Source organism: Mauremys mutica, chromosome 24, assembly GCF_020497125.1.
Source record: "Mauremys mutica isolate MM-2020 ecotype Southern chromosome 24, ASM2049712v1, whole genome shotgun sequence".
Taxonomy (NCBI): Eukaryota; Metazoa; Chordata; order Testudines; family Geoemydidae; genus Mauremys; species Mauremys mutica.
In genome coordinates, this window is record NC_059095.1 from 5,795,818 (window position 1) to 5,822,157 (window position 26,340).

The 26,340-nt window shown below is 54.8% G+C and overlaps 1 protein-coding gene across 3 annotated transcripts; it reads right to left on the minus strand.

Moving 5' to 3' along the window:
• Nucleotides 1–7,984: 7,984 nt before the first annotated feature.
• On the minus strand, nt 7,985–24,610 carry FGF22 (fibroblast growth factor 22). Of its 3 annotated transcripts, none has more exons than XM_044998894.1 (3): nt 23,956–24,610; nt 8,672–8,775; nt 7,985–8,261 (listed from the first exon to the last, which is right to left on the minus strand). In XM_044998894.1, the coding sequence occupies exons 1-3, from the start codon at nt 24,212–24,214 to the stop codon at nt 8,070–8,072; spliced, it is 555 nt and encodes a 184-aa protein (XP_044854829.1). In that variant the 5' UTR covers nt 24,215–24,610; the 3' UTR covers nt 7,985–8,069. The 3 variants fall into 3 exon arrangements, with proteins under 3 accessions (XP_044854829.1, XP_044854828.1, XP_044854830.1); XM_044998893.1 differs by having other exon boundaries at nt 7,985–8,264; XM_044998895.1 differs by lacking the exon at nt 23,956–24,610 and adding an exon at nt 23,257–23,320 and having other exon boundaries at nt 7,985–8,264.
• Between the last annotated feature and the right edge of the window lie 1,730 nt (nt 24,611–26,340).

Consider the following 26,340-nt stretch of genomic DNA (forward strand, 5'->3'; position numbering starts at 1 on the left):
GTAGCCGTGTTAGTCTGGATCTGTAAAAGCAGCAAAGAATCCTGTGGCACCTTATAGACTAACAGACGTTTTGCAGCATGAGCTTTCGTGGGTGAATACCCACTTCTTCGGATGCAAGTGGTGGAAATTTCCAGGGGCAGGTTTATATATGCAAGCAAGAAGCAAGCTAGAGATAACGAGGTAGTTCAATCAGGGAGGATGAGGCCCTGTACTAGCAGTCAACTGCTAGAACAGGGCCTCATCCTCCCTGATTGAACTACCTCGTTATCTCTAGCTTGCTTCTTGCTTGCATATATAAACCTGCCCCTGGAAATTTCCACCACTTGCATCCGAAGAAGTGGGTATTCACCCCCGAAAGCTCATGCTGCAAAACGTCTGTTAGTCTATAAGGTGCCACAGGATTCTTTGCTGCTTTTACAGATCCAGACTAACACGTGGATGGATGTGTGATACGCAGTGTGTGTTGAAGGCCTTCACAGGGGGAAGGAAGGTGGGTAAGGAGTCCGTTGCAGAGAGAGCCTTTTTCTCCAGGGCAAGGCACATGAGCATTCTCTCATCTCCAAGGCCAAGTCGACAGGTTTTACCAATGTAGCTATGTCCGGAGTGTGGAAAAAATCACCCCCCTAACTCATGGCTTTGCCAGCAACACCCTTGATGTAGACGCATCTTACACCGCAAGAGAGACTCTTTCTGGTATAGCTAATGGCATTCGAGGAGATGGTTTAACAGAAGAACTCCTTTTGCTGGTATAACCTGCATCTCCCCTTGGGAACTTGGCCCCAAGCCTTTGTAGTGCGGACTAGCCCCAAGTAATGAGAGGGTTTTAACAGGAAGAATCTGTCATACCCTGTCAAGTATCAGAGGGGGAGCCGTGTTAGTCTGGTTCTGTAGAAGCAGCAAAGAATCCTGTGGCACCTTATAGACTAACAGATGTTTTTGCAGCATGAGCTTTCGTGGGTGAATACTTGCATCCGAAGAAGTGGGTATTCACCCACGAAAGCTCATGCTGCAAAAACATCTGTTAGTCTATAAGGTGCCACAGGATTCTTTGCTGTCATACCCTGCAAACTCTTAGTTGCAGTTTTGTGTGTTGCCAGCAGGTGGAGCCACAGGCCCAGAGGTTTCAAACAATCTGGTTGTGGCAAAGCTAAAACGTCCTAAGAGCTGAAAAGATGATTGGGGAAAAAACGTTTGTTCTCCTTTCCCTCGAAAGTGGTGCTCTGGATTACATGTTACAACCGCAAGCTGTCTCCTGTTCCTTTCCCAGGTGTCTGGTGGCAGTCAGCCAGCTCATGTACTGACCCAGCTAACCTAGTCTTCATGGGAAGGCTTTTATTCCGACTCTGGGGCCGGGGCTGGCAAGGGGGCCTGGCTTATACCTTTAGTTAAGATCTGTGGCTCAGGGTGTAAATTTTAGGACTCCGCACTCTCCTCGCTCCACAGTGGAGCCACCGCTGGGCTCAATGGGAGATGTGCACAAAGGTCAAGGGGAGGATCTGGCCTTAACGTTAAAAACACCAAGGAGTCTTGTGGCACCTTAAAGACTAACAGACACATTTGGGCAGAAGCTTTTGTGGGTAAAAGACCCACTTCTTCAGACTCCTTCATTGTTTTTGTGGCTACAGACTAACAGGGCTCCCCCCTGATGCCTTTATGTGGTAACTAAACTTTTACTCAGTCCTTCCATTGTGCTAAGGGAAGTATGCTCCTGGTTAAGACCGGTTGGCGTTCTTCCTCTTCCAGCCACCTTTCTCCATCTCTCCTCCCGTCTGTCTGTCACCTCGTCTTCCTCCCTTGCAGTAACTTCCAGTCCCCCACCGGTGGATCCAGCTCCCATTCCCTTTCCCCTCCTCCCATCTGCTAAAACCAGAAATCATTCACCCTGCCATCTAAAGTGTCATTGGTCATGTGCGTTATCGCCCCAGTCAGGTTAATGGTAAGCGAGGAAGTACGTACCTCTCTCATTGTTTCAGGCTTGCTGCAGACTCAGGCAGACACCGCTGCCTCAGTTCCACTTGGTGCACGTTTGGAAGGTTATCTTCATAACCGGGGGGGCTAGAAACCTTTTTATAAAATGAAAGTTTAGACTCCACGTGGGCCACATATGTACTAGGGGCTGTATGTTTGACACCATTGCTATAGGATGTGTAATGACAAAGGCCAACGTGCAAGTCACCCCATTGTGATTAGGGTGATCCATATAAAAGTGACTGCCTTCCATATATCCCCGCCGTAGTGTATTACCATTGGGGCAAATGCAGCGAGAACCAAAACCTAACTATCTGGGCTCTGAGTCCTTGTATCTCCTGGCAAAATCAGCCTATGGACCCTTCCCTAACTTCTCCAGCTTAGCTCCACTGCTCCTCTACCCAGACTGTTGGGGTATGTTCTGCTTCATACTAAATCTGGAGTTTTCCTGTGTCCCACCGGTTCCCCCTTGCCTGGCAACATTAAGCTACGGTGCTGGTGACTCCTCTAAATTGACTTGTTGTCCTAAGGCCCCATTGCTGGTTGGCTTTTAGGGCAGCCTCTGTTTGTTAGGATTCAACGGCAGAAACTCGGCTGTGCCCTGAAAGGGTGAGAATGCAACCAGGAAGCCGGGTGCGTTGTGGAAACGGGGAGGAGCTGGTAGACTGTCGCTGCTGGCCCCTTGTTGACAGTCCAGTTTGTGAAGTGGGGCCATGGGAGAGGCTGGTAGGACGACTTGAGCAATCCTGCCGCTGTACTTTCTGTTCCAGTGACGCTTCATAAAACAAACTGGCTGTTGCACGCCAGCTGGGTCACTTGGATTGCCACACACTTCAAACCCTCTCGTCTCGCTTCTCAGTTGCCTTGTGCTGTTGAAAATATTTTGACCTGTTCCATGTTAATTTGACAGCTCTGTGTGGGAAGGGAGGGATGGGACTCCAGGTATCTCCTTTAGAAGGTCACTCCGACATCTCTACAACTTTCAACATCTTTCTTGAGATGCTCACAGAGGTGCCTTGTGCACCATATGTTGCCTTTTATAGATCTGCTAAACATGCATTAGGGCAAGATGGTTCTAGCCCTGCTTTGTGGAGGACGCGCAACGTCATGGTTGTTCCTGACATAAAGGAGCCATGAAAACCCAGGGGGTGTTTAAACACGCAGTGGTGATGGCTGTGGTAGCACCCAAAGCTTCAAATCAGGAGTGGGGACCTTGTGTCCTCCCAGAGAGTTAGATCATGACATCACCCCTTCCCGTTAAGGACGAGGTTTTCCAAAGAGTTCTGCTCCCAACTAGGCAAGTGGTCAGATGTTCTCAATGGGATGCTGCTCGGTGCTGAGTCCTTAAGAAAATCAGTGCTGAAAATCCATCCAGAAGGGTATTCATTCCCTCCAGTTCTTTACGCTCTGTCACGTGCAGGGCATTGGTCCATCCTAGTTCAGCTGTGCTGGGAGTCTAAGGAAACCCTTAAGCACAGGTCTGTGTCTTAAGATCATCCAAGGGAGGCTGGATATTTGTCTAGCACCTCTTCTTAAACTGTTTCAGAAGAAAAACAAGACCATTTTGCTAGAGGACGGAGCTGCTAAAATGTTTGGAGAAAAAGCCCAACTGTGAGTGCAGTGCGTGGCCATCGAGAGCATGCCTGGGATTTGCAGCAGGGTCTAATCCAGCGAAGCCCAGGGGAGCTACACCTGAGCGGCAGTGCTGGAATGTTTCTCTCATCGCACTTGCCAAGTGGACGAGTGTCGTTGGGAAGTTCCTTTGCTCTTTCAAAAGGCTGGTATCTTCGGGACGGGGCATCAGGGTCGGTGGCTTGTTTGGAACGTCCTGAGCTGGCTGGCTGAGGCAGGAATTTTGTCACCGGGGCTGCCTTGCTTGATGGCCAGCTCTCTCATAGCCCAGTGATCTTGCTTCTGAGGATGAGGTGGGTTTAGACCCACGATGGACAGAAGGAAGCATTTACCTCGTCATTAAAACACAGGCCTGGGAGACAGAGAGGTAGGTTCTATACCCAACTCTGTCATCGACTGAGACCTCGGACACCTTTGCTGTCTCTTCCCACTTGTAAAACAGGGATGTTACCTACTCCACACAGGTACAGGGCGGCTTCATTCACTCATGTTTGTATAAAACACAGTCTCACAAACAGCCAGAAGGCTCCCAAGGGTTTCCTCTCCAGTCCCTTGTGGCTAACCGGGGTGGTGTGAGACCTGATTCTCTTTAGCAAGAGGCACCATGGGGTTAATGCGGGAGCTTTTCCCCTGAGCACAGACCAGTTCTAAATCTGGTTTGGTGACTAAGCGAACAAGTCTGGTGGTTTCTGCGCAATTTTGATTCTCCAGAACCTGGTTCAGCAAGGGTGTTGCAGAACTGTGCCTGGCCAGAGCCCCGTGTGGGACACTTCCGGGCTTGCGCTAGGTCTGGTTCCAGACAGTGTCGAGATCGCTACAGTCACCCGGTGGTTTTCTTCAACAGAAACTGGAGTCAGCGCTGTAGCCGGTGCCCCTTTAAGGACCGAGCTGCCTTCAGACACATGAAGCATGACTCAGTGGCTAAAATACTAGCCTTAAACTCTGGATACCTGGGTTTGATTCCCTGCTGTGCCACACGCCTTGGGCTCAGATCCTTAAAGGTTTGGGATCTGGGCCTTGAGCTCTCTGCCTCTGTAAGCTGGGGGTAATAGCACTGTCCTACCTCAGAGGCGTGTTGGGAGGCGATGCCTTAGCTGGAGGAGGTCAGATTATCCGAGTGCTCAGTAATGGGGCTGTGGAAGTCACTCAGACTAGCCCCCCTGCATACCTTAAACTGGGTGATGTGCAAAATGAGGCACTTCCTGGAACTGGTTTTGGTTGGGGGCTGGAATCCCTGCTGGGGATGTAACCAACTAATAAAATCTAAAGCTTCCATCCCACTGTGCTTGGCTCGGGGTCTCATGGAGCGGGTCTCATGCGTGTGCTCTGGCCAGAACTGCGCTCCAACATTAATCCCTGAGACGGGGAGTGGGGGCGAATAGATTTCTCCTGCAGCAGAGATCTCCTGACCTGTCTCGTAGTGGGGGAGGTCAGGAGCCCCATGCTCCCTACGGGATCACAGGTGGCCTTTCCTGCTCTGTAAGAGGATGCTGCTGTGGTAGGGAAGCTGTTGTCTCAGTCTGATGGGGTGGCTTGAGTCCACTAGCCTCGTTTAGTTACTGAGAAACCGGGCTGCTCTTGGAGCGTGACTGATTCCTTCTAAATAGCTAGGGATTTCCCCTCATATACTTCCCTCCTTCTCTTCCTGCTCCGGGAGGTGCGCAGTGATTAGCATCAGGCAGCTGTTCTTACTTGATTCCACAGGGGAGCCTTTGATGTCTTGGGCACAGCCCGACGCCCCCGTGTGAGAAGCTGGCAGCAGTAAAATGAAGATAGGCCAGTTCACGTACCGGCACAAAGGAGCAAGTCGCTCTGCTGCATCCGAGAGAGGTCAGAGGGGAGCCTGTCGGGTATACACCCAGGATTGGCATGTCTTGGTCAGGCTGGAGCCGCGGTGTGGAGTAGAAGCTACAGCTCTGACCCTGAGAGTCAGGAGATCTGGGTTCTGCTCCTGCCTCTGCCATTGACCCGTTGTTGGGGCAAGTCACGTCCTCGCTCTGTGCCTCAGTTTCCCCTCCTACTCTTTGTCCGGTCTATTTAGATTGTGAGCTCTGTGGGGAAGGGATATTGCTGTATGTACAGCACCTTGCACAGCGTGGTCCTGATCTCAGCTGGGGCCTGTCGATGTTCCTGTATCCCAGATGATAATCCCTTAGAGGGCTGCTGCATCACAACTCCTTTCCTCAACAGGGTCACGGCTGGAGTCCAGGATCTGGGTTGCCCGTTGGTTTGCAGCCCACCTTCCATGTTATTCTGTAATGCTTGGCACGTGAGCAACTGGCACGTGTTTTCCTCGTGCTGAAGATGCTGAGCCTCCCAAGTGGTTGGGCGGCCTTACGAACGAAAGCGTGCTGCACTGTGTGGGGGGGCCCGCGCCTGCTGGATGCAACAACGGAGCTGAGCTGGCACCCACGTGCCGTTCACAGGTACGAGGAGCGCGCACACAGCGATCGGCTTTGAACCGCCGCTTCGTAGCAGTTAGAACCCATCGGCGCCTCTCTCCACCTGGCTTCAGACCTACCTTGTTGGCTTCCCCTTTCCCGCCGCCGTGTCCTGCGCCTAACCAGAAAGCCCAACCGGAAGGGCAGAGTCTGCCGCTGCTCCGGCACAGAGGCCTTGGGTGAGAAGTTGTTCTTCCGGCAGGGCTTTGCCTGTGGGTGGCGAGGGGTAGGAAATCCAGTCACTGCCCCAGTTCGTGCTGCTGAGGTCCGGAGAAGGGAATTTCCTCCCGAATACAGATGGTAGCAGCAGGGTGACTCCTTGCGTAGTGATGCTTAGAAGGAAGCACGGGTGTCTTGCTTTCATTGTGGCAGGCCTTGTTTCCCCTGCCTGAAATCCACTGCGTAGGGCAAGGATTGCAGGCCGGGCTGTAACCTGGTGAACACAGGCTGAGAGCACAGTCCTCTCAGCACCTGGGAGCCCTTTGGTTCCCTCTGATTGTCCTTATCTGTGGAGGAACGGAGGAGGCGTATGAACTCCAGGCGTGTTCTGGGAACGTTATCGATGCCGTGAAGCGAGATGCCCCTGCAGTACCGTTAATGAGCTAGGCGGGCTGCCTTGCCCTGGCCTCCTGGGACTTGTTTGGCTGTGAGTGGACCCCGAACTCGCTCACTATCTTATCTCTGGCTACGGCAGTCTCCTGACGACCCTTCCCTGTTTGACAAGAGCTTGAATGGAGCCCTGGCTTTCACTTTCTCTCGGCGCGTTGCCTGTGGATGGGGGAGAGGGACACCCATATTAATGGGACCACCGGGAGGTTGTCTCTGTTTCTCCTGCTTCTTGCCCCTTCCACCCTACTCTGACCGCTGGGACCAGCTCATCACCTGGACCAAATCTGGCCACTCTCAGCACTGACCTATTTAGGTCCTTACTGGGGGGTGCCCAGTGGTGGTCATGAGTCCTGAGGATCTAGGTGGTGAGTCAGAGCCGCCCTGTAGAGGGTCGAAAGGCCCCATCGTCTTGATCCCTTTACTGGGCTACCGTCAGGACCCAACGTCCTAGGGCAAAGTGAGCTCATGCCCGTTGGGCCTGTGCCGTTCTTTGAGCTGTGCGCTGTCAATCTGAGGCCTGCCGGGCTCTACGCTGGCCACGGGACGTCCTCATGGTGCTGTGACAGAGCATTGCAGGGCAGGGCGTAAAGCCCTTTCGGCCCTGTGGTGGTGGGGAAAGGGGGACACACGACAAGGATTCAGAAAAGCAGGAGCCGCTGGGTCTTTTCAAACCATCCGCGCCCTGTTTCCTTCCCGCTTAGGACAGATTCCATGACAGGTCTCGGTGCTGTACCTAGCTAACGCTTCGCACCCAGAGCATTGGACACCTGTGGAGCTCAAAGCACGTGACCAAGGTATCGAAGGCAATCGTGGCTGTGCCCATCTAGCTGCCATGTCCCAGAGCTGGCTGCCGTCCACGCTGGCTGGGAACGGCACGAGTCGGAGACCAGCGCTTTGTCAAAGCCAAGCGGATGCAGCACCGAGAACCCAGCAGAGCAAAACTGCAGAGGTTTTAGCCCTCGCCCTCCAGCAATGGCACAGCCCCCTGGCTACTGTCAAAGTACAGACCAGGGCTTTAATTTGCCTGGGCCGCTTATAGACAGACACTGTAGACATGTGCATTGATACGTCGTTTAACAAAAACAACCCCAAAGTGTCTGGCCGTTCCCACTTGGGTGGCTCAGCCTCGCTCCAGCCGTGGTCCGCCTTTGGGGGGAACAGTGGTTGGCCCATTATGCCCATAGATCTTGGGGGCCTGCTGGGGTGGGGGAGCTGCCAGCGCTCAGGGTGACACACGCAGGATGATTCCGCTTCCTGGGTCCCACGGGGAGTCGGTTCTAGCCAAGTGGGAGCCGGCGTCCCGACTCTGGGTCAGCGCTGCTCCCTGGGCTGGGGGGCAGGGGGAGAGCCCATCTCCTTTTTCATTACAAAAAATAATAAATAGCACCAAAAAAACACCCCACCCCGCCTCAGCGCGGCTCAGGAGACGAGCAGGGGCAGGAAGTGAGCGGAGAGGTGCTGGCGCCGTGTCCTGCTCCCGGGCCGGGGCCTGCCCTTGCCGTTGAGGGCCAGGAACATGGGGCGGTTGCCGGGCCGCCAGCGCAGCGAGGCGTAGGTGTTGTAGCCGTTCTCCTCGATGCGCTCTTTGAACTTGCAGTTGGGGTTATAGTCCTTCTGGGGAGACAGAAACGGGGCCGTGAGTGCGGTGCGGCTGGGGGGTGTCCTCCGACGGGGGGGGGGGCCTAGAGCAGGGAACCTCGGGAGTTCTATCCCCAGCTCCTGGCCGGGAATGAAGTTCAGAGGTTACAGCGGGAGACTAGGAGTCGGGGCGTTCCAGCAACGTGCTGCCGGCCCCCAGTTGTGAGGGCTTCCTTCCAGCAAGCTGCCGTCTCTAAGCAGCTCCTCACCCCGTGACTTGGCAGCATCAGGCATGATCTCCTGAATGCCGAGCTGGGCCGAGCTGCTAGCTTCTATCCCAAATTCTCCAGCCGACCAGTCTGATCCCTGGTCCAGAACGAAGCCACAAGCCGTGCTCCCCACAGAGCACCCTCTAAGGAGGGGAAAAACAGCTTGCTACCTACCGACCCGTATACTTTCCCCTTCTTGTTCATGGCCAGGTAGAAACCCGTGTGCACGGATTTGATGGCTACGACGCCCACTCGCACCGACCGGATCTCCAGGATGCCTGTGGGGAGACAGAGAATTTGAGGCACTGAATCGGGAGAGTGCAACAGTGCTGCAAGCAGGTGTGGAAAACAGCTGGGCTGCCATGGCGCAGGGCCGAGGCACTTCATTGCGTTAGCCAGCACAGCCCTGCAGAGACACGTTTTGTACGAGTGCCAACGGAAGGTATCATGTTGCCCGGCACTGAAATGCAGCCACCTCTGGGGTGGAAGGTGGCAGCTTTTAGCAGCTTATTACAGCAATACTACTCAATACCTAAGAAGCCTTTCATCCAATTGGAACTGTTCAAGGGAGGCAGAGTGCAGCCGGCTAGGTTGGAATCTGCCAAGGGCACCCATGTGTGGATGGTTTGGGCTGGACCTTTGTCAGTGAGGCTGCCCCCCACGCACAATGCAGGCGTTAGCCCACCTGGCCTGACCTTTGATTTCCTAGTAACAGTCCCCAGGACGCTTCAGTTAATTGAACGCCTCCCATGGTTAAAGACGAAGCTTTCTGGCTGATGGGGATGCTGAGAGACAGCCAGCTGCTGTCCTGTGACTAACAAGGTATTGCTTTATGCAGAGAAGCTTGTGTCTCTCACTGACAGAAGCTGGCCCAATAAAAGCTATTCCCTTGCCCCGGAGCACTTGACAGGGGAGTGACTTGAGGCTGTGTGTGACAAATTGCTCCATTGAAACCCCCTGGCGGAGGAGAGCTTGAAGGAGGGATGGCAGAATAACCAGCAGTGCGTGACCAAAGAGCTTACCATCTAAACAGACAACGGGTGGGAGGTGAAACTGAGGCACAGAGAGAGGCAGCGACTGGCAGGGTCATGGGCATAGATGAGACTAGAACCCAGGTCTCCTGACTCCCAGTCCGGTGCGCTAGGCACTGGGCAACACGGCCTCCTAATTATTGGTTGTGTTGCAGGCAATCGGCGCCCCACTCTGCTAGGCCGCCAGACACACAATGAAGAAAGCCGTGTTCCAAAAAGCTTCAATCTAAGCGAAGACTTTGGCCATGGTGGGATTTTGGGGCCGTAGATGGGGTGCAGTGGGGACAGACGATGCAATTTCACTGAGGACCTCTTGGACCAAACTCTGATCTTGGTTCTTCTAGTGAAAATCTGGAGTCACTCCGTGGAGATCAGTGGAGTGACGCCCGATTTTCAGCAGTGTAAGATCACAAAGGAGTCCATTGAGAAATGCCAAGGTAAGCGCTACACTGCTTCAGAGCTTGACAACGATGCTTGGGTGCCGTGTTATTTATTATTATTCATTATTTGTCTTGTGATAGTCCAGGGCCTTATCGTACTACATGCAAAAGGGGAAGTCCCAGCCCACAGCAGAGAGACCTTTCAATTCCTCCAGGCCTGGAGCGGTTTCTCCTTCCAGTCCCAATACAAAACAAAAAGACCCTTTGATACTGTGCAGGAGGGGAGACTGGGTTTGCAGAGCTCTGCCCTGGGGCCTTCATCCTTCCAATCCATGTGCACTTAAGGGAGGGAAATCCAGTTTCCATGGGTTGCCCAGCCTTATGTGTAGAGAGCTGACAGCGTGTTCAGTAGAACTGCTTACGCATTTTCCATTGCCAGTTTTCCATCAGGAGCTGCGGATTCGCCGAAATTGGCGGAAACGTAGCGATGTTATCGACATTGAACAGGAAATTATTGAAGTGATTCGTTTTGACTTCATTGTTTCAATATTTACAGTATAATTTAGAAAATACAGGCCAAAGTCAAAACATTTAGACGTTTAATATAGCACAATGAACCACAGTCAAAATATCTCCGTATCAGGTGGTTTTGATGTTTTGGAAATGAAATCTAGCAATTTTCATTGTGTGATATTTAGAAATTTTAGCTTTTCCCTTGGCTTTGGCTCAAGAGATGATCCTCAGCTTGTGTGACGCTGCAGAACTCCACTGACCTCAATGGATCTACAGTGACTTTATGCCAGTTTAGAGATTAACAAATTTATTTGGGCATAAGCTTTAGCCCAGAAAATCTTAGGCCCAAATAAATTTGTTAGTCTCTAAGGTGCCATAAATACTCCTTGTTGTTTTTGCTGATACAGACTAACATGGCTACCCCTCTGAAACCTTGATGCCAGCTGCGGATCTGCCCCAAAGCCTCTATCCCCAGGAGCTCAGACAACACAGAATGCCCTGGAATGCACAAAGAAGAAAACTAATGTAGCTCACCAGACTGTCCTGATCACAAGCACGTGTTGCCGTTGATGGAGCTAATCAGTGCAAACAGTTCCTGCCCTTGTCTGTGCTTAGGGGCCAGCTACTCAAATTGCTGCCAATTGATGCTGGAATCAGGGCTATTCCTGAATGCAGACAAAGCCCTTATGATGTTTTTACGATGCTAACACCTACTGGTTATATGGAGCTTCTTCATCCGTAGATCTCAAAGTGCTTTACAGAGGAGGTCTGTATCATTATCCTCCTTGTACAAATGGGGAAACTGAGGCACAAAGCGATGACGTCGTCTTTTGTACGTGCCACAAGCTGATATCTAGACTGCTCAGCCCTCTAATGGCTGCATCATCGAGGGCACCAAGGTGTTGCAGTTCACCCTCCAGTCTTCTAAACGTGCACTCCTGCCCCACATGTGGGAACCTCTGCCTCACTCCTGCCCTCCCAATCTGTGAAGATTGGACTAAGCCATCTTTCTGCGTTGTGATAGCCGCTCTGGGCCATGCAGGCAGCAGCCCGTGTAGCCCAGTCTAGGATCTGCATCCCAAGTTGCGAGCAGGTCAATGAGGGCTTCTGAAATTCATCTCTCGATCCCAGAGTTGCTGCCACTCTTTGAGGACATAGCTGTCAGCCCTGATATGCCCTGGTTCATCTGGGATTGGCACTGGGCATGAACGTGAATGACCGCTACAAAAGGATGGCGCCTTGTCTACGTTTTGGGGGAGCTCTATGTGCCAGTAGATACAAATTAGATATTAACATGTGGCGAAGGCAGCCACTAATGGTACATGTCACTGCGTTCAGTTCTGCATCAGCCAGATGCGCATGCTGCCTTCTGCCCTAAACTGCTCCTCCACATTCTGCTGGAGCGAACATCAGCGCCGGGACCGAGGTCTGTACCACATTCTGCTCCGCAGAAGGTTCCTGCTGGCTTCTGCATCAATGGCCGTGCGGGAGCTGGTCTTCTCTTTGCGTTCTACAAGGGCGCAGTAAGTCCAGGTTGACTCCTAAAGAAGTGAGATCAGGCTAGAAAGAGATCGGACCGTCCTCAACACGAACTGTGAGGGGTTGGTTGGTCAGGTGGACGCTTTTCCAAACCTTGCCACTCTTTTCTGGCTTCCGCTGGGGACTCGGGGTTGGCCTGGTTCTCTTGTGCCAGGAGCAGCATTGCTCTGTCCTGGAGTGATCTGCTGAGACTGACTGAGCTCAACGGGAATGTTATTGCTTCACTAGGACACGGTTTGTATCAATGTTTTTTTCTTTCTTTAAAACGCTCACAACCAAGGGGCCGAATTCCAGTTGCCCTCGAGAGCCGGGGCTGGGCCGAGGTGCCCCTTAATCCCGACAGGCAGCCGTTGATATTTCCAACCCCAATCGGTTTCAACGCCGGCGCGAGAGGCCAAGGTTTATCTCCAAAACAGCGGCAGCTGCGCGGTAACTGACCTTTCCTGTCTTCTTAGCTGGCTGAAGGGCCCGGCTCTGTTGAAGGCGCCAGAGGGATTCCCTGGTGGCAAGATCTCCCATAGACGCCCATTCACCCCAATGGTTCCGCCCTCCGACAGCCCCTGGAAGGGAACGTTCTAGGGATCTGGCTTTCACGACAGCAGGTTGGGTTGTTGAAGCTGAGCCAGGCTCAAGGGGGCGCCCTGGTGCACAGACATCACGCACGCAAATACGCCACCTCTGGAAAAGAACCTCCCACCCGCCTGCCCTCTTCATTAACAGAAATTTAAAGGGTCTGGTCTGAATTTCGGTGGCAGACGGGGCCTTGGGATCCTGCACTGATGGGGCTGAATCCAAGCTCTGGAGCTGAACCCTGAGTTCCGAACTTCAGTGACGCTCCCTAACGAGGCAGAGGATGTAGCTTATGGTTGTGACCATGCAGCGCCAAGCACTACAGGCGCCTGATCCTGGCTGCTGCCACAATGTTGTTTTTATTGTTTGTGTCGAGGTAGCACCCAGGAGCCCCAGTCACAGGCCAGGACATGGTGTGGTTAGTGCCATGCAAACAGAACAACGAGCCAGTCCCTGCCCCAGGGACTTTGCAATTGGAGTATAAGACCAGAGAAAATAGAGGGATACAGACACGGGGGAATATATGGAAACAGCAAAGAATCCTGTGGCACCTTATAGACTAACAGATGTTTTTGCAGCATGAGCTTTCGTGGGTGAATACCCACTTCTTCGGATGCAAGAAGTGCATATGGAAACAATGAGCCAATATTGGTCAGCATGAAAAGTAGCGGTCTAGGCACGCCAGCAGCTTAAATGCTCTCAGGTTTGTTGTGGGAATCACAGCAGAGGAGCAGTCTGAAGGTGGATCAGGAGGGAGCTTTGTGGATGTTTCCAGGGAGAGGGGGGCAGTGTGGGAGAAGGCACAAAGGGGCTTGTTTGGGGATCTTGGGCCAGTCGGAGGCGGGAGTCGATGATGGAGAACAAGACGTGAGGTCGGGTGGGGATAGGCCATGAATGGCCTTGACCGTGAAGACAAGCAGCTGGGGTTAGATGTGATAGAGAAGGTGCTTAGTGTTATATCCTTGGGGCAGCCGGAGTAGGAAGCAATCACTTGAGGCCAGAGAGCAGACAGCTAACCAAAACCTCCATTTTATTTACAGACCATAATATTCTAACTCAGTTGCCATAGCAGCAAAAACCATGACAACCAAATACACAACACTTAATAATAATGAACCTAGACTCCCTTAGACCCACTTCTACTCGTGATGTGATCAGTTACTCGAAAACTCCCCCCGCTGTTAGTCCCGACAAGCTCAACGGGCACAACGGCCTTGGGGTTTAGATCCTGGGGTAGGTGACCTGAGCTCAGTTCCCAGCTCCGCTACAGCCCTCCTTGCGCAAACCATCGCACTGTGCGGTCATACTCCCATCTCGGTCACGCCAATGCTTCGCGAGAGCCCAGCATCGTCTTGAGTGGCAAACAATGGGCATTGGACCCGCAGCCCATGTATCCAGGACTAGCTCCTAGCTTGTACACTTACCTACAAAGAATGCCTCACCCACGTAGCTGAGAAGATTAAGTGCAAAAATGGCCTCCTAAATACGCTTCCCGGCTCCACTTGAGGGGGGCAGATGCGCAAACGCTGCTCAGCTCGGTGCTAGCTCTCTGCTACTCAGGGGCGCAATGCCGTGCTCTGGGGCGGCTAAGCTCTTCCCACACCAAGCTAGTTGATGTCCAGTCGAATCAAACAATGAAAATAACCGGGACTACGCGACCAAACCAACCCCGAGTTGCTGCTGGTCCTTTCAAATATCCCGCCGGCTCACGTCAGGCGTCACGTTGCAGCACAAGAACCGCCTGGACAAAATCCAGGAGACCCACAACTGCCATTTTTCATAGGGATCTGGGAAGCGTCTCACCAGCATGAGCAAAACCAAGGAGGGACCAGGAAAGCCGGAGGTTCAGGTGGACCTGTCCCAAAGGCCTAGCACACCTGAGCCACGAGAGGTGCTGTGAGCCCAGGAAGGGCTGCAGGCTGGTAGTCAGAGGAGGAGTCGGGACTCCTGGGTTCTTTTCCCCTTTCCCCCACTGTGAGACCCAGGGCAGCTAGTGGTCTTGGTGCCTCATGGTCAGCCAATAAAATCCCTGGGATGAGACTTAACAGGCCCTTTGGGCCATCGTCTGACCTCCCGCCTGACACAAGCCAGAGAACCTCACCCAATAGCCCTGAGAGGGGAGGGAATTCCCCTCCCCTTCTCCACCAGCCCAGCAGCTTGTGCTGGGAGCTCCTGGGCTGGAAGGTGCTGCATGAAAGGGAAGGCACGGTTACCGTCTCAGGCACCGGCTGGGGAATTGGGATTTCTGTCCCAGCTTGAAAAACAAGCCAGCGCTTTGATCCCGAGCCGCACGGGCAGCGAGATCAGGCCTGTCCTTCCCCGGGAAGAGCAAAGAACAAACCCCCCCCCAGCTGGTACCTGGCTGCATTAGCCGCAGCCAGGGCTGTCCTTTCACGCTGGCAAGGAGATGAACGTTGGGGACTGATTTCCCTGCGGGGGAAAGGTCCAGTTTTGTTGTGTGATTTCTGTCCCCCTTCTCCCTTGGGACCAGGTGCTTCCCCAGAGCCAGGCGGACGGGATCTAAGCAAAACCTCCACTTGGCTGGAACAAACTGTCAGTCTTTGACCTGCACCGACCCCTCATTGGCAGCTGGGGTGTGCGTTTAGCCGAAATGTGGTTCCTGATCTTCGGGCACAGACCCCCGCTGTTAGATCATCCCAGGCTCTTTCACCTCCGAGCCCTCCCGGGGTCCTTCCTCAGCTCCCGGTGCCCCTGTGGTCTGGGAAGAACCGGGCTAATTGTTGCATTCACTCCCACCTGAGGGGGGCTGGGGGAAAAGGGGAGCAGAGAGCCTGACACTAGCTCCTGGCTGCTTTCACTGACTGGCAGAGTGGGGGAAAGGCACAAAAAGATGAGGAAAGAGGAACCAAAGAGGAACTTTAAAGTGGTAAAACTGCAACCTCCCCCGCTCCCCAGTGCCTCCAGGGCTGCATTTGTTTTTTTCTAAACTGCTTCTTTTCCCTTCCTCTTGGGAAATGCCTGCCATGTCCTAGCTGCCACATCCCCCATGACCCCCCAGGCCGGTCCCAGGACGACTTCCTCATGTCAGCCTGCAACCCACTGCCTCACCTTGCTTTTACAGATCCAGACTAACACGGCTAACCCTCTGATACACCCAAGGCTGAGTCCTCTCTCTCTCTCCTTGGAAGTATCTGTGGCGTGTATACGTGCATGGGTGTAAGCTAGGGATGCGTACATGAGCACATGCTCTGCCTCGTGCATGCATATATGTACAGTACATACATAAACAAATACCATATAGATGCGCTCCCCATATACACAATAACATGTGGCCTGCATTACACATGTACCCTGCCCCTATACACACACTACGCTATGTATGCAATGGAGACGTACATGCCACACACATAGCTTGCACATGTACACACTACATGCATTGCACAGACAGGGATGCAAAGGTGCAGTGTGTCTAGGTGAATGGATGGAGGGGTGTGCACGCCTGCGCACGTGAGAGAATGGGGGTGGAGGTGTGCGGCTGTGTGTATATGAAAGAGAAGGCGGCTGGCTCAGTGCAAGGCGGGGTGTGTGTTTGGACGAGGAGGTGAGCGGCACAGGGTGTGCACACATGGGAATGTGGATGGATGTGAGTGCAAATGGAGGGAATGCGGCTGGAGGAGTGGTGTGCGTGTGTGAACAGGGCTGGGGGAGGATTTATGGGCCGTGGATGGTTAGCAGGTGTCTGGAGGTGGGGGGAGTTGTAATACAGACCTAGGCTGGGGTCTGGCTCTGTGCTTGGCCAGAGGTGAGTGTCTGGCTGGCAGATCTCCTAGCAGAGGCACTAATGCGAAAGGCATGTGGCCAGACAAGGCAGGGTTTACAATGGAAACACCCAGCACCGTTTCATGAAACTCCATCTCCAGATTCCCGGAGATCCTGCTCTCGCTAAGACCCTGGGCACAGCGAGCCTCTGCGCAGATACACAGCTCCCCACGTACGCCGCTGACTCCTTCACAGCCCCCCACGCTGGCACTTGCAAGCTGCACTGCCATCACTGGTGCTACTCGGCCAGCATTACTCAGTGTCCTTAGCACAACCTGCTCGCCCAGGCGTGGGATGAGAGTTCACGTTGCCTTTGGCTGGGGCCCGAGGATCTCAAAGCATTTTGCAAATGGCTAGTTCTCACAACACCCTGGGGAGTGAGGTAAGTATTTTCAGTCCCATTTTGCAACTGGGGAAACTGAGGCACAGATAGGGTCATGCGTCACCCAAGCTAACACAGCAGGTCGGCATCAGAGCCAGGCACTCGGGTTAGGCGCTCCTGGCTCGCAGGTGCTTGCTCAGACTTCTAGACCATGCTACGCTCTTGGGAAATCCCAACTCTCCTATTAAACCCAGAGGAATCATAGAATCTCAGGGTTGGAAGGGACCTCAGGAGGTATCTAGTCCACCCCCCTGCTCAAAGCAGGACCAATCCCCAGACATGTTTTTACTCCAGTTCCCTAAATGGTCCCCTCAAGGATTGAACTCACAACCCTGGGTTTAGCAGGCCAGTGCTCAAACCCCACTGAGAAAAAACAATGGGGGCCCTTTCCAGGATCCCCTTCCAATCCCGTCTCTGTGTCGCTCCTCCCCACTCACAGCCACTATGAACATACAAGAATCTGTCCCCCGGGGCCTCATGCCTCCTCCGTCTCGGCTCTGATCCGGGTAACAGGTCTCAGCAGAGCAGATCTGGAAGCCACCGTCTCCCAGCTCAGGACACTACCAGGTTCTCTGCTGCACAGCATGCAGGTATGGGAGGCCAGGGAGGGACTGCTCAGTTCTGGGGGCGGGGGGATCTCCATTCTCTGTGTCCTTGCTCCAGAGCAGCGGTTCCCTGGGAGGGTATCTCCTTCCCCACATGCCGGAACTGGAGCCCTGCCCTCATTAGCACCATCACCTCTAATGCTTGAGCGAAAGGAGTAACTTCATTAACTGGCAGCTCCTACAGGCTCATCTCCTCTTCTGTGGATTTGCCACTTGAGGACAAAGACCCCCCCACACACACACACTTCTACCATGAGCTACAGAAGCATCCCCCTTCCTGGCGGCAGCCCTGGGAGGAGAGAGCGTGAAATCCGCTCCGTCACACTGACCAATCTCTTTTCGTCGGGGCAGGTGGGGGTTTCAGCACAGCATCCCATTTGTTGTTCTTTGTATCACAGGAGCAGCTAGGGATCAGAGCCCCATTGCGCCAGGCTGGGTGGCGGCATACACCCCCCCACTGGCACTGAGAGGGTTAGTGGGAGCTTCGGCGCCCAATCGGCTACCTGTTGGCACCTGGAGGGGGTCGGTTAAGCAAGGCCCCCTGGAAAGGAATCAGGTGTGGGAGGGAGACCCCCGAGGGAGGAAGGAGAAGGCGCGGCGCGGTGGAGGAGCCTGGGAAGGGCAGAAGGGGTTTAAGAGGGTAGCTGTGGTTTGGGGATTTGTTGGGGAGCGCTAGGGAAGGATGCTGGGGCGGGCGGCCCTGAAGGAAGGGCGAGGGCTGAAACCTCGGAGCGCCGGAGGGAAGTATGGCTGTCTGGCAGGCCCAGGAAGGGGCTGTGGGGAGAGACCTGCTGCCAGCCCTGGGTAGGAAGAAGCCTGTGGGAGGCAGCAGGGGATGAGTCTGAATAGACAGACCCAGGCTGCTCACTACACGCTCCCTGGGCTGGCGCCCCGAGGAGAGGAAGGGCCTGGCTTTCTCTGCCAGCCACCGGGGAAGGGGGTGGGGAAAACACCGGCAGAGACAAGGGGATCAGGACTTCTGACGACCCTGGGACAAGGGCGTGTCCGGACCACGGGGCCCAGAGTCGTGGGTTGCAAACCTGTCAGAACAACATTGGACGGTTGCTGTGTTGGACCTTCTCTTACCCCGGAAGGGGTGGAAACAAAGCAGGACCTGGCCAAAGAGCAGCCCCCTGCGCCAGGAGCATTGGAACAAAGCCACGAGGAGGCGCACCAGCCGCACGTCCACCCTTCTACTCGGGCCCTGGTCAACTGGTCCTGCCCCCAAGATTTGCCATCTAAACGTGGGGAGGGGCAAGGGGCAGGCTGCAGTGACCCTGCAGGGGGCGCTGCACGGATGGAGCCACGCAAGCGGTGGCTTAAAAGACACCGAGAGAGAGAGCCCAGGTGCATTTTCCCAGGTGCTGCCTGACCTGCTGTCATACAGCCGGAGTTCCTTGCCAAATCTGCCCCGAACATCCCTCGCAAATATGGCCAGGGCAGGCTGGCGCCTGTGCGTGATCACAAGGCAGGAAGTCTTTCATTAACGAGGCCAGTTCCGAGGAAGCCTGGCAGCCTCTGAGGATCAAAGGTCACCTGGCTCTTTATTGTTTCCGATTGCACTTCACGGCTGGGGAAGCTGGCTGGGAACTGGAAGGCACCCGGCATCCTGCACCCCTTGCAGAGGCTGGGCGGGGGGGAGGGGGAGGGAGTCTAGATACCCACTCAATGCTCCCCCAGCTGGTGTGTTTGCAATCAACCTCCCCTTGCCCTGATGGGCCGGCACCGGCAAGCCAGAATTCTTCCCCCACCGCCCCAGGCCCCACATGGGAGGAAGGCGGAGGACGTGCTCTTACTCTCCAGAGAGAGCGGAAAAGCTCCCAGGGGCGACCGAGCAGATGGAGCCCAGATGAGGACGGGAGAAGCGTCAGGAGCTGCCCTCAGTCAGGGTAAAGGAGGTGGGTGGAAACTGGCAGGAACTTTGAGCAAGGGAGAAGGCTATAGACACCATAGGAGACAGATGGATGGATGGATGGACAGATAAAAATTTAGGCCAAATTATTTCACATGAAAGGATCGTTCAACATGGTCCCAGGTGGGGCGGCTGCAGCAGCTGTTACAAAGGAGTTGGAGAGACAGGCAGGCTCATTTCTAGAACCGGAGAGAAGCTACAGATCTGTATGGCAAAGGGGTTCTGGCCACATCCTCGGGCCCTGGCCATCAGGGCAGAACGTTTCCCGCAGCACCCCCTGCTGGCTAGGACAGAGATTAGTCTCTCTCTCTCTGGAAGCAGCCAGCAGGCTCCTTACTTTGCTTTGTGCCACAACGGCCTGCCAGAGCCGCAGGCGAACGGACCCGTCGCCACAAAGTAGCAGCTTTGTTCACAGCCGAGGGGGGCTTTGCTGTGGTGAGCAGCCCCCCGGGGCAGTGGGAGCACCGCAGGGGGGATCAGCAGCTGAGTCTGGGTTAACTCAGCCCAGGGGTGAGCGGTGACACTGCTGCAAAGCCGTGGCGCTCCTGGGGCATATCCCAGGCCGCTTTGTGCTGCAGGGAGCCCAGCTGCTCTCTGATTCCTCCCCCCACAACGACTTGTGGGAGGATTTGTCTTTCCAGGCACCCAGGGGGGATTGCGGGAAGGCACTGGAGGGCAGGCAGCATTCAAGTGGTGCTAGCCCACGTCGTCCCCGCCAAGAGGGCAGGTTACCAGCGGGAGTGAACCCAGCACTCAGGACAGGATGGGCCAGAGAGTCCACATTTAAAGCACCACAGCACTAGAGTTTTGTGTGTGGAGGTGGAGCCAGGATGGGGCATCACCCCGGACTCTCTCTTTCGTGAAAACGTCTCCCTTAGATTTTCACACTCAGCTGGACGCCACTTCATCTCTTAGCATGAGCAAAACTTGTCTCCATTAAGCAACATTTTCTGTCCCTGTTTTGCATATAATTTTGGCTCATCGAGGCCATTAAAGGAACACGGTCAGGATGAAAATGGCGTTTTACGAAGACCAGAGTTTGCGAAGCCTCTGATCAACGGGAGCACAGAAACTGCCAGAGCAGATCAGACTAACAGCCCATCACCCCGTCTCCAACAGGCCCCAGCACCGCCTGCTGCAGAGGAAGGTGCATGAAACCCTGCAGCAGGCACTGACAGGAAAATTTCTCTTCAGCCCCTCGGTTAGTGGTTGGCTTCTGCCTAAAATGGGAAGGGTCAGATCTTTTCCCGGGGGGAGGGAAATTTACCCCCTCCTCTGTGGCATTTGCCACCCACTCGTCGCAGCGTTGCACAAGTGCCCAGGAGCCGGGACCTGGCGCTGGCTGGAAACAAGTGAAACCAACCCGCTCGTCTTTTGCACGGTCGGAGCGAAGCCGCCAGCCAACAGCCTGGGTGGTGAGAAGCTAATTAGGTGGCTGCAACCCCAGTCAGGTTTAATGATCCTCTGCGGTTGTTGCTATTAATAACAAAGGACATTTGCGTCTCTAAAAATAACACAAGCTGCTCTGCTCTCAGTCCCGGCTGGCTCTGTCCTGGGAGTTCAAACCCGCCAGTGGCTCTGTTCCCTAGCCCAATAAAATCGCCACCCCAGTAAAGGCTGGATCCCACCTTGGCCAGCCTCAGGCTTAGCAGAGGGGGCTGCACAGGAGGAACTGATCTGGCCAAGTTCCCTTCGGGAGGCTCCGGGACAGCATATGCTGCTGCAGTATCTGCATAAAGTCCCGTCCCCCCCACATCACCCCAGGCCATGCTGCTAGCCAGGACTGATATGGAGTCACTGCTCTGCTCTCATTGCTCCTTTCCAAGCTTTCGACTCCTGCTAGGGGATCTTGGCAGGAGTGAAAGGTGACGCCATCCTCCCAGTTGGGCTCTTGGTGTTTGCAGCCATCAGCTTTAGAGGAAGGACATGGCTCTGCAACTGAGCCCTTGCATGGAGTCAGTCCTGTCACTCTGTGCCTCGGTTTCCCCATCTGTACGATGGAGATCATCCTTTGTCAGTCTTGTTTATTATGATTGTAAACTCTTTGGGGGCAGGGTCTCTCTGTCTGTTCAGTTCCCAGCCCAATGGGATCCAGATTTCAGCCGGCGCCTGTAGGTGCTACTGTCACACCAATAATAAACTCGACCAAACTCACAGGGAAGGGTAACCCTGGCTGATCTGGGCCATGTTACTGCCTGGGTGCAACCTGCAGGAGCCGACCCCTCGGATTGCGTCCAGATCTCAGGGGCTTTCCCGACTCCAGGCTTTTCTCTTCGAGATGCCGTCAGCCTCCCATCCCTGTCTCCATGGCTGCACTTGGGTGCCAAGTCCTGCCAGGAGCTGCAGCGCTGTTATCAAGGAGATGGGAGAGGGGTGGGGACTGGCAGAGCAGGGAGAGAGTGGAATTGAATCAGGACTTTGCTTCCACAGTGAAAATATTTACGGCCGAACCCTGATGAACTGAGACTCTACTAGCTACAGGGGTCACTGGCCGCCTCTTCCCGCCTCCTGCTGGCAGCCCGGGGAACTCCTGCTTAGAGGCCGGTGCAGGAGGCAAAGCAGCAGCCTCATGCCCCAGGGAAAGGCCTAATCCTGTGTTGTTGTTACTGTATCCTAGCATCAGGGCAAATCTGGGGTGTGCCTTACCATACCGCCTCTCTGTGGGATGCAGGTGACTCTGCTGTAGCAAAGCAGCCAGCCGATGTTATGCTCCTGATCCCCTAGCTGTGATTTTCCCTGTCCCTGCCTTAATGCACTCGAGATGTCGTATCATAATGCTGTCCGACGGGGTCAGGCTGCGCGCTATTCGGGGCAGTGGCCTCACCTTCGTATTTGACTCGTAAGTACCTCGGGCCCTATGCAAAGGTATCATAACACCACTCTCTGGCCTCCTGTAACGAACACAGGCCTCCCTGCATCTGCCCAGGCCTCCTGGTGTTAACTAGGATGCAGTTCTGGGCACTGCCGCCAAGGCAGATGCGCAAAGTACCTTGCTGCATTTCAGGGCCAGTCTGTTGCACAGAGAGAGCTGGGCAGAATTCCATCCGTCCGGGAAGCGAGCTTGGACCGGGCCAGGATTAATGTAGCGGAGGGGTGTTAAGACTAGAGGATGCCTCAGTCTGCAAAGAGTCAGACCTGGATTCTGAGCCTCCCCCTCCAGCAGAAATTTGGTTCAAGCCCAACTCATTTTAAGAGCAATTTGCCTAAGTATTAACACTACAAGAGCATCTCTAAGGCCAAGATCAGCCCCCAGTGCTAACATACAGAGAGTAAAAGACTGGGAACTGAGGACCAGAAAGATTAAAGCCCAGGTCCTCAAAGGTATATAGCTCGGGTCCCATTCAAACCAATGGGAGTTGGGTGCCTAAATCTCAATGAGGATCTGGGCTTTAAAGTGCCTCACCCAAGAATACACAAGGCGTCAATGTCAGAGCTGGCAAGTGACCCCAGATCCCCTGAACCCCAGGTCACAAGCCCATCCTGACCCTCATTAGCAGCAGGCAAGTGACCCTGTGATGTAATGAAACACTCGCTCATCGCTGCACGGAGCCGGACAGGCGCCTCAATCACAGGGCAAAGAATTGCTGCAGGTGCAACTAACAAGAGAATGATTCGCGATCAGACAAGAAGCTGATGTCCCGACAGCCTGGTGAGGCCGGGTGTCGACTGCAGGGGCTGGGCCTCGGCTGGGAGGCAGGGGGAATTGGAGATTTCCGGTGGCCTTGCAGGAGGTCTTCTCATGCCTCCTTAAGGCAAGATTTTCAAAAGTGACTCAGTGCATTTGGGGGCTCAACTTGAAGCTACTTTAAAACCCTGATTTTTAGAGAGCAGGTGCCCAGGTCCCTTCTGAAAATCAGGCTTCCTTGAAGCAGCTCAAGCTGCTGCTAATCACTTTTGAAAGTCCAGGCCTTACTTGAGTTTCCGCTAGAGATGGGCCTGAATCCGAACTGGAATCCAAACCTAGATCCGGCCCCACATTTCAGGGCTACACTCCCCCCAGCTCTGCTTTAAATGGAGCTTCCCGTCTTTGAAAACCCCTGCGCTCACCGCGACGCATGGGCCGTCCTTCCTGTCCTTGGGTAGGTCGCTTCCCCGCTCCGGGCCTCAGTTTCTCCATCTGTGAAATGAGGCTAGCAACACCTCCCCACCTCTGTGGAGCACTTTGAGATCGACTGATGGGAAGTGCTCAGTGCGCTATGGTTACGTCCCTGCCAGACTAAGTCATCCCAGAAAAATTCCTCTGAAAAAAACACCTGCTGCAGTGTATCCAGCACACCACCTCTCCACCCCGGCACCCCTATACACGGATGCTCCCCAGGCCTATGTACATCTCTGAGAGTTAACATGCTTGTAATGACCCAGCTGGGTGACTCTCTTACTGTTATTTTCCTTTGTGATGGGAGTGGGAACCCAGGCTCCAAACAGCCAAGCAAAAAGACCAGGTCTACCAGCAGGGTAGGAAGGATCAGGACCCGGGGGGTGGGGATAGGACCATTAATAACAGAGCTTTCCACCTTCAAAGACCTTTACACACATTAACCAAGCCTCCCCCCCAAGTCTTGTCTCTCATGTCACAGACAGGGCAAAGTGATGCACCCAGGGTTGCAGCCAGAGGCAGAGCAGGGGTTAGAAGGGAGCTGGTCCTGGCTCCCAGCCCAGTGCTCAAACCACTAGCCCCTGCTACCTGGTGCACAGGCCTCTAATGTCCCCTGGGGACCCTCCCACCCCGGTGCCCTCCATACTCACTGTTCGGACTTTCCTTCCACCGTGTGCCTTGCACCTTGCCACTGCTGTCGATGCACAGGAAGAAGTGGGTGGAGCCGTACAGCCTCCTCCAGCGCACGTCGCCCTCCAGATGGCTATAGCTCCGGGGGCGCCTGCTGGGGGCCCCCGAGTGGTTGCTCCCCGGCGGGGCGGCTGGGTCCCCGTGGGCCGATCCGGCGAGCAGCGAGAGGGCCAGGCAGAGCCACAGAGCGCAGGGGCCGGCCGCCCCCTGCTGCCCCATGGCAGTCCTGGGGGCAGGAGGTCCAGGCGGCAGGCGGGACGGGTGTGACCATGTGCTACGACTGGTTCCAGCACATGCCCGGGCTCAGGCTGGCGGGAGGCACGGGGTGCTCTCCGGAGCACGGCACCAGCCCGGGCGAGAGCTCCCCAGGGGCATCCCTGGTGCCAGCTTCCCCGCAGGGCTCCTAAGGCGGGGGGGGGCAACCCCCCCAGGCAGGGGTCAGCGGGCAGCAGCCCCTGGGGGAAGCCCAGCCAGAGCAGGCAGCAGCCGGCGGGTGCCCCCTGCCCGGCCGCTGCTGGAGTCAGGCTCGGAGCAGGTGGCAGCGGGGAGTCCCGGCGCCGGCTGCGGCTCGGTCTCAGGCGCTGGAGGAGGAAGTGGGGGGGCTGGACCCGGGGACTCCGGCCGTTGACAGGCAAAGCCGCCGCTTCTCCCCGGGGGGGGGCCCTGCCCGGCGAAGTCCCAGCCAATGGCAGCGGGCAGAGGGCGGGGCGGCTCCTCATTCATAAATCTGCGCGGCTGCGAGGTCTTTAAACCTCCGGGTGCGCGCGCGTGTGAGTACCTGTGTGTGTGCGTGTTTGTGTGCATGCGGGTGTGTGTATGTGTCTGCATGCATGGGTGCATGTCTGTGTGTGTACACATGTGTACAGACGTGCGTGTGCGTGTTTGTGGGGGGCTGTGCATGCGGGTGTATGTATGTGTCTGCATGCATGGGTGCATGTCTGTGTGTGTACACATGTGTACAGATGTGTGTGTGCGTGTTTGTGTGGGACTGTGCATGCGGGGGTATGTATGTGTCTGCATGTATGGGTGCATGTCTGTGTTTGTGTGCGTACATGTGTACATACGTGTGTGTGCATGTTTGTGTGGGGGTGTGCATTTGTGGGTGTGTGTATATCTGTGTTTGTGTGTGCATATGTGTATGTATGTGTGCACATGTATGTGTGTGTGCATGTGTGTGTATGCATATGTGTGTGTGCATGTGCATGTATGTGTGTATGTGTACGAATGCGAGTGTGTTTGGGATCATGTGTGCATGTGCATGTGTGTGCCTGTTGCCTTGCCCTTGGTGCGGTCACTTGCACATGTCCTACCTTGTGTCGGCCCAGCTCATTGCTCGCCACCAGGGCTCCTTGCATCCTCTGTTACCCCCCACAAGCTCCCTGTGCCCCCCCTCACCTCCCCTTCAATGTCAGGGACTCCCTGCAACTGCCCCACCAATCGCCACCTGGTCATTTTACAGCCACTTGGCGCTGTGCAAGGGACAGTGACTTGGAAACTCAAGTGTGTGTGTGAGAGAGAGAGAGAGAGAGAGAGAGAGACGCTGTGCACCACAACCTTCTCAGTTCTAACCTCAGCTCCGCCACTGACCCTGGGCAAGTCCTGTCCCTGTGCCTCAGTTTCCCTCTCTGTAAATGATGGGCGATTCCTCACCCTGGGGATAGACGTGTGCGTGTGAGTGTGTAGCTGTGTCCTGATGTCACTGTGTCGTGTTTACCCCAACACACACCTGAGCCTTCTGCCTTTTTCACACCAGCCGCAGCTCTTCTTCGACTTCTCGTGCCAGTACATTGTGAAGTGGAGATTTGTCTGTGTGCCCGACAGGTGGTGTGAAAATTGGTGCGTATGTTTACACGTGTGAGAAGAGAACTCACAGAAACACGACACACAAAGCTGAGGCAGGCTCTGGGTCTCCCTCCCGGTGCACAAGCCAGCTACACAATTCCAGGGCCCTCCCTCGGGATCCTGAGGCTGCTGACGGTGCTTGAACGGTGGGTGCAGTTGAGCTCTTGAAAATCCGGGTCTGTGCTTTTTGGGGAAATGTCCGGCCCACGCTCTGTAGCTTGAGCTCCCTATTTGCAATGACCCCTATCTGTAGAGTGGGCTAGAGCTCACCTGCCCCTTGCTCTGGCTTGTGGTCACGCCTCGAAAGCAGTAAACTGTTTGCTGGAGAACTTTCCCCTTTCTCCCACTTTCTGCCCTGAGGTTCCGGAAGCGCCATTAGCCACCGAGAGAGGAACCAGCTGGAAGCCAGAGCTCCGGCAGAGGTTCCAGAGGCATTAAAATATGCATTAAAGAAGGGAAACCAGTCCCCCTCCCCCAGCCCCCCCCAGACTCACTGCTCCCTC